We start from the raw sequence: 12239 nt of genomic DNA on the forward strand, positions 1-12239 counted from the left end.
ATGATGGGTAGGAGATTGCTCAATTTGCAACGTCCTCCTCAGACTCTACAAGCACTTCGAGAGGAGTTGGTGGTTGCCTGGAATGAGATACCACAAGAGGACATTGACCACCTGATCAGAAGCATGCCTAGGCGCGTTGGAGAATGCGTAACATATCATATTATGCTTCATTAAGTATTTATACAAAATTTTATTAAAATAAAATCATTTAAACTGCGTGGTCGGATTTCTGTCACTTAGTATATGTAGGGAGATGCTTCCCGATATCCCTTTACCACCGGGACCAGTGATGACTAGAAGCGGGACGTGGTTGAATAGTGCCATATTTCTTGCAAATAATTATATTGATATCACAAATGTTATATCAAATTTTAATCCTTTTTATTGTATTGCTGTTCAGAAATGTCAAAATATTTTTAGGGAGAATCCTGTTCAGAATGAACTGTCCTATATAAAAGCAAATTTTGACATAATTGTAAACTCTATTACAAAACTAGAGAGTCAAAAATTATCTTTAAATGATAGTATTCGCATTGTTGATTCTGTCAAAGAAAGAATAGTAAACCTTTCAGGTTTACTATTGAAAAAAAAATTAAAGATAAATTTAGTGAAGTTTTAAACCGGAATGAAGGCTTTTCTTTATTGCGAACAATAAATAACATAATCAATGGAAGCTTTAACGAAGTTATTAATATGGATCTCTCGCTAGTGTCACATTTTAGATTTGCGCCAATTACATCCTTTGATGTTGAAAGATCGTTTTCCTCATATAAACACATATTAACTGATAGAAGACTATTACTCTTGAAAATATTGAACATTTTATGATTATATACTGTAACAGCAAGAACGAGGACATTTTCTTGTGAATTTTCATTTATATTTTTTTATTAAATGTAGTAATAAATAAACACTCTCTAAGTTATACTATAATTTTATTTCTCACCAAATCTAAGGCCCTACAAACAAAAAAATATATTTTTTTTAAACTGCATATATAAATGCATATTGCATATAATAAAGGTATATTTCGTTACTTTTTAAGTGCATCTTGCATGCATATTTTAACCATTTTTTAGAGCATATAATCCATTCTCGAATTATTACACACCGGAAACCAAAGAACAGTCGAAACAGTGGCGCAAACGCGGCGAAGGGCCGCCGAAGAAGGCAAAAACTGCACATTCGGCTGTCAAAGTGTTGGCGACTGTTTTCTGGTATGCGGAGGGAATCATCCACATAGACTACTTGGAAAAAGGGAAAACAATCAATGGTGAGTACTACGCAGCATTATTGGATTGATTCGATGCCGAATTGCGTCGAAAACGCCCCGGTTTGGAACGCAAAAAGTGCTCTTTCACCAAGACAATGCACCGGCTCAGCGATCGGCCGTCGCCATGACAAAATTACACGAATTGGGCTATGAATTGGTTGAACACCCACCGTATTCCCCAGATCTTGCCGCCAACGATTTTTTCCTGTTTCCAAACCTAAAAAATTGGCTCGGAGGACGCCGTTTCGCAACAAATGATGAAGTCGCCGCTGAAACTTCGGCCTATTTTGAAGAGCTCGAGCAAAACTACTATTCGGATGGGATAAAAAAATTGGAACATCGTCTTACTAAGCATATCGAGCTAAAAGGGGACTATGTTGAGAAATAAATCGATTTAATTCCAAAAAATTTATTTTTTTCTATCAAAGGCTAGTTTTATATCAATCCACCCTCGTATTATTGTTAATTTTTTTAATTATCATTTATTTAAAAAATTAATAACACTCACCTATTCTAAATAGATACGCTCCTGCATGGACGTTAATTATTTCAGTATGTTTGCAAAGTTTCAAAAATATAGGTTTTTCAAAGTGACCGAAGACCCTAATACTTTGCAACATATACAAAGCATCAGGCGGCATTCTCTCATCGCTAAGCATGTCTTCTTGTAAATACTCTGCTGGAGGCTCTAACACCTGGAATGTTTTTGGTATAAATATAAATTAATATATTACATCATCGCAAATATTTAATTAATAACCATTTAATAATACAATGTAAGGTAGTAAATTTGGTTGACTTCGAACCGAAAATTTAAAATTGTATAGAGCTAGGTATAAGAAATATGCGGCTTTATATAGGTCAAACAGCGGAGGTAAATGAATTAATAGACCCGAAACACATTGAAAAGAATGCATGGATTGACTATCTAAGAAGTTATATCAGAAGAAAAACAAATGTAACCGCAAACACCAGAAATTATCGTAGATCCAATAAAATACCAGAAGAATGGAGGAAAAGCGAGCTACTCCTTATTATTCAAAAAGGGAGATAAGAAACAACCAGAAAACTACATAGGTATCAATTTGCAAAATACTGAAAACTGAACAACTAAAATTGAAACTTACAACTAAAATTTTGCAAGAACGAATAAATGCAGATGACAACAAGGTTTCACAACAAGGAAAGCATTACAATATAATAGACCCGCAATTCTATGTTTGATCGACTTTTGACAGAGTAAGACTTGAAGATGTAATACATCTCTTATATAATAAAGAAATCCGGCTGGATATTACAAAAACAATTGAAAACGTCTATGAAAACAATAAGGTGGAATTCAGAAATATATTCAAAGCTAGGCAACATTTACGAATGTCCGTCTTGTATGACACTCCAAAACAGCGACCCCGATTTCGATTTGAAACAACAATTTGGCCTCTAGCCGATTATATCAGTCTATTAATATTGTTTTCTATTAAAACTGTCTTCCGAGTTTTTGGAAAATTAATTCAAGGGATACCTTCTTCATATTCTCTTATTGCTCTATAAATTGTTGCCTGACTTATATGTTCATCGTTGAACAAGTTGAGAATTCCACATTTGAGAAACCTAGCCTACTAAGGACATCCGTCCGTAGATTTTTTCTTGTCATGTTGGAAGAACCAAAACAAACGGCCCCTAGTCTCGGACAGGCCTTGAATGACCTTGGAGTGCGAAAAATCTCCCGGTTTGAACTTAAGAAATTATACAAAATTGGAACGTGGGATGTCAGAAGCTTATTTGCAGCAGGCAAACTAAAAAATTTAATTCGGGAAATAAACAGAATTAAAATCGATCTTCTCAACATAAGCGAATTGTGATGGAAAGGCACAGGAATAATCAGTACTAGTGGAAAAACTCTTTACTACTCATGCAGTGATAGCACAGATCTAAACCAGAGACGTGGCGTTGGAGTTCTGATAGGCGAAAATTGGCGCGTCTCCGTAAAGAACTTTGTTACGGTCAAATATTAAACAAACCTACGCTCATATAGCAATAAGTCAAAAGAAGAACGAGAGCAATTTTATCAACAGCTAGACGAAACCTTAAAGGCGACTAAGAATCACGACATTAACATCGTATTAAGAAAGTTTGAGAAGAATCCGTAGATGACTTAGTTAGAAAATATGTTATTATTAAATATATATATATATATATATATATATATATATATATATATATATATATATATATATATGGTTAGAAAAGCATATACAGGAGAAATTAACAACAGCAGTTTATGTGATATTGCAACTGTGGATAATATTGAAAAGTCTTGAACCACGATAAAATAATCATTTGATGGTGTGAGCAGCACTTTTCTTCTCTAAAATATAGCAACTACCAAGAATGAGTGGATGAAAGAGGAAATATTAGAGATGATGGAACAACGCAGGCAGTGTAAGATCAGGCAGAACTAAGTAGGGTCCGAAATACACAGAGCAAGATTCGTAAAGAAATTATAGCGGCGAAGGATATCTGGATGAATACTCTTTATACTTTGAATTGAACCGTGAACATTTTCGTTAGATCATTTATCATAAATTTCGACGTAGATGCTCAAGACAAGAGTGCATCGATAAACAAATCGTTATACGGTGATCGTGCACCAACTTTTAGCACCGTAAAAAATTGAAACAATAAATTCTGTCATGGTCGGCGCTCTCTACAGAACATTTCCGTGAAGGTCGCCCAAAATCGGCTGTTTTACCAGAAATCATCAATGCTCTGGGCGTAAACTGATGAAGCAAGATCGTCATGTAATATACTGTGAGATTGAGGCATCTTTGTGCATTAGTATGACAAGCATGAATAAGATATTTCATAATCATTTGGATGTAAAAAAGGTCAAAAAGAGGCTCGTGTCCATTGACTGTATGAACTGTCCAAAATGAACCAAATCCAAGAAAAGTTGTTCGTGGAAGAAGCACAAGCTCAGGCTTCTTTGGTATAAATGTTTATGTAGCTACAGTGCCATTACAAGAAGGTAAGACGGTTAATTCTGAATGGTATACAACCATCTGTTGGCCAGAAGTTGTTAGTGAGATTCGGAAAAAGAATAAGAACAGGCGAATCATTATTCACCACGACAATGCAAGCTCACACACATCAGCACACACAACGAAGTTTTTGACCGGCGAAAACATCGAATTAACGATGACTTCTTTTTATTCCACACATCAAAAATAAATTGCGTGGTTAACGATTTTCGACGCCCGAAGAAGCAATTAAAGCATTACTCAGTGGAGTTACCTCAATCCAAATGGAAAAAATGCTTCGAAAATTGGTTCAAAAGCATGCGAATTGATTTTCTTGGAATAATCCCTTCAATCTGTGTAACTTAGTTACACGTTTATATATATTGTTACGAACATGCTCTCGGCATGGCCCAGGTAACGGTTGCATTGCATCTCTAATACTCTCTCGAAGTTTCGCGGCGTATCGAGTGCGAGAGAGAATAACCGGTCACGTAGGCGAATTAGAGGTGGGACAACGCCAGAATATTCTCGAACCTAGTAACTGTAGTATATATAGAACAATGTTAGAAGTAGAGTTAGTCGATAAGAGAGTACCGAACTGTAAACTTATAAATAAATATGTTTATATAAATTCGAACCGCTCGTTTTATTTAATCTCGCTACAGTGGTGTTACGGTGTAAGTAAAAGAAATAAATTCAGCAGTGACTTTTGAAAAAGACTTTTGAACTTTTGAAAAGTATTGTTCGTCGGGAACATCCGCGTAGTTCGGTAGTGATCTTTGTACGAAAAGAACATTTAAAAAGTACGTGTGTGCCTGACAAAGATGCTGCTAGTAGAACTTTCAGTAAAACAGTTGCGTGAGCAACTAGAAGAACGCGATGAAGACTGCAGCAGGTCCAAAAAGATACTTCAAGAACGACTGAAGACTGTTCTCAACAAGAATGGAGAAGACCCAGAGACATTCCAGTTCCACTCAGCAGAAGAAGCAGTTTTAATGAAAATAAAAAATGTCTCGCAAATGATAGAAGAATCTTCTAAAAAAAAATGATGATAAATTCGAGAATGTTTCCAAAAGATTCGATGAAACGTCTCAAATGATCGAAGAAACTTCTCAAATTATTAAAGAAATAGCCAGACAAAACGACGAGAAATTCGAAAATATGTCTAGAAGATTCGACGAAGTATGTAATCAAAACAATGAGAAATTTGAAGAAGTCTCAAGAACATTTGATAAGATACAGAAAAATGTTAACGATAAGATAGAAGACGTAGAAGAGAAGATCAAACAATTAGAGACCATGATAACTAACACAAAAGTGCTACCACCAGTTAATACAATAGCCTTAGATCCGGTAGTGAAAGAAGAATCACCCAGAGACGAAACGACACATAATATGAGATTCAAATTACCACCATTTGATAGAAAGTCTTCTTGGTCCATATACCTTAGACAATTTGAAGCTATTGCGACAGCCAATCATTGGACAGAACAAGAAAAAGCTGTTTCCTTGACTGCTGCTTTACGAGGTGATGCTGCAGATATCCTAAGATCGATTCCTAAGGGTCAAGAAAAATGCTACCAGACCTTGTTTACCCGACTAGACAAACGTTATGGAGATGCCCATCTACAACAAGTCTACAATGCGCAACTAAGAAGTAGAATTCAACGAGCAAGTGAAAATTTGCAAGAGTTTGAAGCAGATGTTGCTCGTATAGTGCGGTTGGCTTATCCGGAGGTACCAGACAACATTTTAGAAGAAATTGCTGTAGATACCTTCGTCAATGGGCTAAAAGAAAGTGAATTACAGAAAGCTTTACGACTAGCAAGACCGAAAGTTCTAGATGAAGCGCTCGCTATTGCCTTGGAACATGAAACAGCTAGTCAAACTTCACGGAGTCATCGAGTAAGAACCATTGAAGAAGGCGACGAACCAAACGATGAACGTCTGGAAGAAATGGTACGAAAAGTAGTTCGTAACACGATGCCGAAGAGACGCGAGCCCAGATGTTGGAATTGCGGTGACGTAGGTCATATTCGCCGTAATTGCAAGAAAATGATACAACAGTCGGAAAACTAGAACGGGTCGACAACAAGGGGCAACTGCCGACCTTGAGAAACACAGCCCCCATAGTAACTGTGAACATTACGTCCTCAGGTGGAATTCATAGCTTGTACATAGAGGGTCGTATCAATAATCAATGTAGATCGTTTTTGGTAGATACAGGTGCAACGAGAACTATTGCACGGCCAGAAGTAGTACGAGGCCATCTTAAATTATTGCCTGCAACAGTAAAGCTTAGAACAGCAACTGGTGAGATAATTAATACATATGGCGAGGCTAATATGTCAGTATCCATTGGCCAGACCACAGTGAAACATACAGTATTAATTGCAGAGATCTCCGATGAGTTCATATTGGGGATGGAATGACTAAGGAAAGTTGGGGTTGTATTGAATGTCAAAGATGGAGTTCTCGAGATCAGTGGTGAAGAGTTGCCGTTTCATGAAGACAAAGAAGATGTTATCAGCTTAATAACTACTTGTGACGTAACAATACCCGGTAATAGTGAGAAAATTTTGATGACTAAACCTGATGGTTACTGCCGAGAGGGAAGTTTAAGGATGGTCGAAGATGTGAATAATGCCGAGTTCCTAACGGCAAAAGCTTTGGTGAGAATTCGAGATGTCGTTCCTGTAAGAGTTATGAATTTAAAGGGAACTGCTATTAAGTTAAGTAAAAGAACTTTGATCGGACAGTGTGTTGCCGTGGCTTCGATTTGTTCCATGAATACTAATGAGAAACCGTCGAAATCTAAGTATCCAAAGGAGCTTGTTGAGACGATGATTAAAACGTGCCAAGATCTTGATGATGAACGAACTAAAAAAGTGAAGTCTATGCTGATAGAATTTCAAGTTGTTTTTGCCATGGATAAGAAGGATAATGGCAAAACAAGCATAGTAAAGCATAAAATTAATACCGGAGACGCTCAGCCAATCAGACAACAACCTAGACGACTTCCATTTGCGAAAAGAGATGAAGCCGAAGGCATCATCAAAGATATGAACAAACAAGGGGTAATTGAACCATCAAACAGTCCATGGACATCACCAGTAGTCCTAGTAAAAAAGAAAGATGGTTCAACACGTTTTTGTATTGACTACCGACAGCTCAATGCAGTAACTAAAAAAGATAGTTATCCTTTGCCCAGAATAGACGATACTTTGGATACACTTTCTGGTTCTCGTTGGTTCTCCACACTCGATCTGAAAAGTGGATATTGGCAAGTAGACATGGAGCCAGCGGATCGTGAAAAAACCGCATTCTCGATAGGATCAGGGCTTTGGCAGTTCACAGTTATGCCCTTTGGTTTATGTAATGCCCCGGCCACATTTGAAAGATTAATGGATGCAGTTTTAAGAGGTCTAACATGGAAAACATGCCTGGTTTATTTGGATGATGTAATTGTAGTTGGAAGATCCTTCGATGAACATGCCAATAATCTAACAGAAGTCTTTCAACGATTGCGGGCAGCGAATCTGAAGTTGAGTCCGAAGAAATGTCACTTGTTTCGACGAGAAGTGAAGTACTTGGGACATATTGTAGCAAGTAATGGTGTAACAGCTGATCCTGAAAAACTTGCAGCAATTAAGGATTGGCCAGTACCAAGAGATAAACACGAAATTAGAAGTTTTCTTGGCCTATGTACATATTACCGACGTTTTGTCAAAGGATTTGCCAATATCTCCAAGCCATTAACAAAGTTGACAGAAGAAGGCAAAGAATATACATGGAGCGAAGAGTGTCAAAGAGCTTTTGAACACTTACAAATGGCTCTGATCAGCGCACCGATTTTAAGCCATCCTAGACAGGCAGGAAAATTTGTGTTGGACACCGATACAAGCAACAGTGCAATAGGAGCTGTTCTTTCCCAAATCCAAGATGGGCAGGAGAAAGTCATCGCTTACTTTAGCAAAGTCTTGTCAAAACCAGAAAGAAACTATTGCGTTACCAGAAGAGAATTGCTAGGCGTAGTGAAGGCTTGTGATTTTCATAAATACTTGTATGGCAGAAAGTTTCTTCTTCGCACGGATCACGCTGCTCTAAAATGGCTCCAACAATTTCGTAATCCAGAGGGCCAGATGGCAAGATGGTTAGAACGATTACAAGAATATGATTACGAGATCGAACACAGGGCTGGCAGAGTTCATTCAAATGCTGATGCCCTTTCGAGACGGCCGTGCAGTGCAAATTGTAATCACAGTCTTAAATTAGAAGAACGACTTTGCCCCGTGAGACGAACCACCGTCATTAATGAGCAATGGCAGCCTCAACAGCTACAAGACGCTCAAGCAGATGATCCATGTATAAAAATAGTATTGGATTGGATGCGTCGAAGTGAGAGACCTTCTTGGCAAGACATTAGTGCATGTAGTCCAGAAGTCAAGTGTTACTGGAGCCAATGGAATTGCCTAGTGCTGAAAGATGATCTTCTGTATAGAACCTTTGAGAACGATGATGGTACAGAAACTAAGCTTCAGTTAATTGTACCTAAAAGTAAAGTGTCAGAAGTATTGCGTCAGTTGCATAACGGTGCATCAGGTGGACACTTTGGTATCACGAAGACTCTGCAAAAGGTTCGAGAACGGTTCTACTGGGTGAACTGTAAAGATGGTGTAAGAAGATGGTGCCGGAAATGTGAACTGTGTGCAACCAGTAATGGTCCAGCTGGTAAAAAGAGGGCACCCATGAGACGGTACAATGTTGGTAGTCCTATGGAAAGAGTAGCAATCGACATTGCAGGTCCACTTCCAGAGACAAATGATGGAAATAAATATATCCTGGTAGCCATGGATTATTTTACGAAATGGACTGAGGCCTATGCGATACCAAATCAAGAAGCTGCTACCGTTGCAGAGGTACTTGTTAAAGAATTCTTTAGCCGATTTGGTGTTCCTTTGGAGATCCACTCCGACCAAGGGCGAAACTTCGAGTCAACCCTTTTCCAAAACGTTTGTAAATTGATTGGTGTCAATAAGACCAGAACGACACCCCTGCATCCTCAATCAGATGGAATGGTCGAGAGAATGAACCGAACAATGGGCAAACACCTGTCCAAAGTTGTATCAGAACATCAAAGAGATTGGGACCAGCACATTCATTTATTCCTAATGGCCTACCGCTCGGCCGTGAATGAAACTACAGGCCAGACTCCAACCTGCCTGATGTTAGGTCGTGAAGTTCGTTTACCCTGCGACCTAGAGTTTGGCTGCAGACCTTCCGAAGAACATGTTGCAAGCGAAGATTATGTCGACCGCCTGAAGTTAAGAATGAACAACATTCATGAACTTGCCCGACAACACATCCAGATAGCCAGTGACAGAATGAAAGATCAATATGATTCTCGATGCAAGAGTGAAAGCTATGAAGTAGGTGATCTTGTTTGGCTTTATAAACCACAACGTCGTCGAAGCTTGTCTCCCAAACTGCAAAGACAATGGGAAGGTCCATATGAAATTAAAAAGAAAATAAATGACGTAATATACCGAATTAAGAAGTTGCCGAAAGGTAAACCAAAAGTAGTTCACATAAATCGTCTTGTACCATATGCTGGCTCAAATGAAACAGAAGAAGCACGAACCCTTCAACATGCGATCAAAGATGACCGGCGACCAAGCTTTAATGAATTTATGTCAAATTACGCAGAGAGAAAGAGTGCTAGATTCGGCGTGACCACAGAAGTTCAGCAGGATCTTTTTAGTGTTCCGCATAACGTCTCTCTAGCCCACTGTGTTGCCCAAGATCTTGAGATGACTAAAGGAATCTCATCCGTATTTTATAAGAAATTCGGTCGTTTGGACGAGTTAAAAAACCAGCAGCCTAAAGTTGGAAGAGTACTGAGATTAGAAGATGGTTCTCGATCTTTGCTGTATATGGTGACCAGGAAGTCTTATACAGACAGGGCAAGCTACGAGGATATATGGCGTGCTCTAACTAATTTGAAGAAAATTGTGTGCAATTACGACATCAAGAATTTGGCCTTACCCAAGATAGGCCATGCACTAGATAATCTGGACTGGAAGATTGTCAGAAGCATGCTTGAAGTAATCTTCCGAGAAACCGGCGTACGAATTACTGTGTGTTGCATTAACCCGATGAGATCGTATCCTTCAAAGTCAGTAGACTGTTATTTCTTTCTAAAGGGTTCATGCAGAGCTGGAGAGTCCTGTAGATTCCGCCATCCTGTGCCTACATATAGAGTTGCTGATCGGGACGATCAGATTTAAGAGGGGAGCAGTGTTACGAACATGCTCTCGGCATGGCCCAGGTAACGGTTGCATTGCATCTCTAATACTCTCTCGAAGTTTCGCGGCGTATCGACTGCGAGAGAGAATAACCGGTCACGTAGGCGAATTAGAGGTGGGACAACGCGAGAATATTCTCGATCCTAGTAACTGTAGTATATATAGAACAATGTTAGAAGTAGAGTTAGTCGATAAGAGAGTACCGAACTGTAAACTTATAAATAAATATATTTATATAAATTCGAACCGCTCGTTTTATTTAATCTCGCTACAATATATATATATATATATATATATATATATATATATATATATATATATATATTTATCCAAGTTCAAATGAGATAAAATTTATTTTTTATTTATGTTTGGATTTTTTTCCTTCTTAATTACTTAGTAACATAAACTCTGTTGCTTGTTTAATAAGTGCAAACGAAACATTTTTACATATTATATTAAAATTTGCAATGAAGGTTTACATAAACATAGATACTTCCTCTGTCAAACCTAACCTAAAATAAATATAAAAAATAGAAGATACATGGAAACCATAGTAATAAGCTTTGACAGAAAGAAAAAGAAAATCAAATTAATGATGTCAAATGTTAAGTAATTTTGCTAATTTTATAATACAATCCTCACAAGGGTAAGCCTGTTGAAGATACAACAACTTTATTATTCTAATGTAGTTTTAATTTTTAGTATGAAGTTAGTTTTAGTTTTTAGTATGTAATTATTTAGTACGTTTTGAAAAAGAGTTAAATAAACTCGAAAGAGCAAACCTTAAAGAGTTTTACTTAAAGGCCAATATTGACTACAAGACCCAAAAAATATCCATATATATTAATACTCACCTAGTCACTAAAGCCCTTCCAAAAAAATACATATACAATATATATATATATATATATATATATATATATATATATATATATATATATATATATATATATATATATATATCAAAGTGGAGAAATAAAAGACAAAGACGGTGGCTACTTCATCTATTTATTGAAGACGTTTCGCTTTCTGTTTAGAAAGCATCATCAGTTCATCTAAAAAGAACAATGTGAAAAAGCCAGACATCCAAAGAGAAGTTAAAACATGTGTGTTACCTCAAAAAGACATGTAGCAGTCAACGATGTTAAATTTGTAAAAAAGCTTCCAATGATGGAACATTCAGAGATAAAGTTGTATAAACAATTGAAACTAGGTACAGTTTACAAATTAACAAACAGCACAGCAAAAGAACATGTGATAATAATACATGTATATAAAAAATTTTTTATAAAAAACTTAAGTAAAAAACATTAAAATTTTATGTGTAAAGAACTAGAAAGATCATGAGATGCACTTCCAACAATGTATTATCAAAAAAAATTTCAATTAAATCCTTTATAAAAAGGTATATATAGGTTTATATATCTTTTTATAAAGGATTTTATTTAAAAGTTTTTTTAATATATGGTATACAGCCAACTACAGGAACTTAGTTTCCTTGTGGAATGTATTATCAGTAAAATTTAAATTTGACTTTAGGTAACATTATTAATTAGATGAGATTAAAATATAATATTTAAAAGAAAAATGAAGTTATCAGTCTTTAGCTTACTGAATGCAGCAGGTAAATGAATCCACAGG

General features: G+C 36.8%; 1 protein-coding gene across 1 annotated transcript in view; it reads right to left on the reverse strand.

Moving 5' to 3' along the window:
- sws (patatin like phospholipase domain containing sws) overlaps positions 1-12239 on the reverse strand; it is a 1321526-nt gene that overhangs the window by 987166 nt on the left and 322121 nt on the right. Inside the window, exon 4 of the mRNA XM_072529876.1 lies at positions 1782-1968. Within this exon, the coding sequence (XP_072385977.1) occupies positions 1782-1968 (187 nt within the window). The remainder of the gene's footprint in view (positions 1-1781; positions 1969-12239) is intronic.

This window comes from Diabrotica undecimpunctata, chromosome 4 (genome assembly GCF_040954645.1).
Source record: "Diabrotica undecimpunctata isolate CICGRU chromosome 4, icDiaUnde3, whole genome shotgun sequence".
Lineage (NCBI taxonomy): Eukaryota > Metazoa > Arthropoda > Insecta > Coleoptera > Chrysomelidae > Diabrotica > Diabrotica undecimpunctata.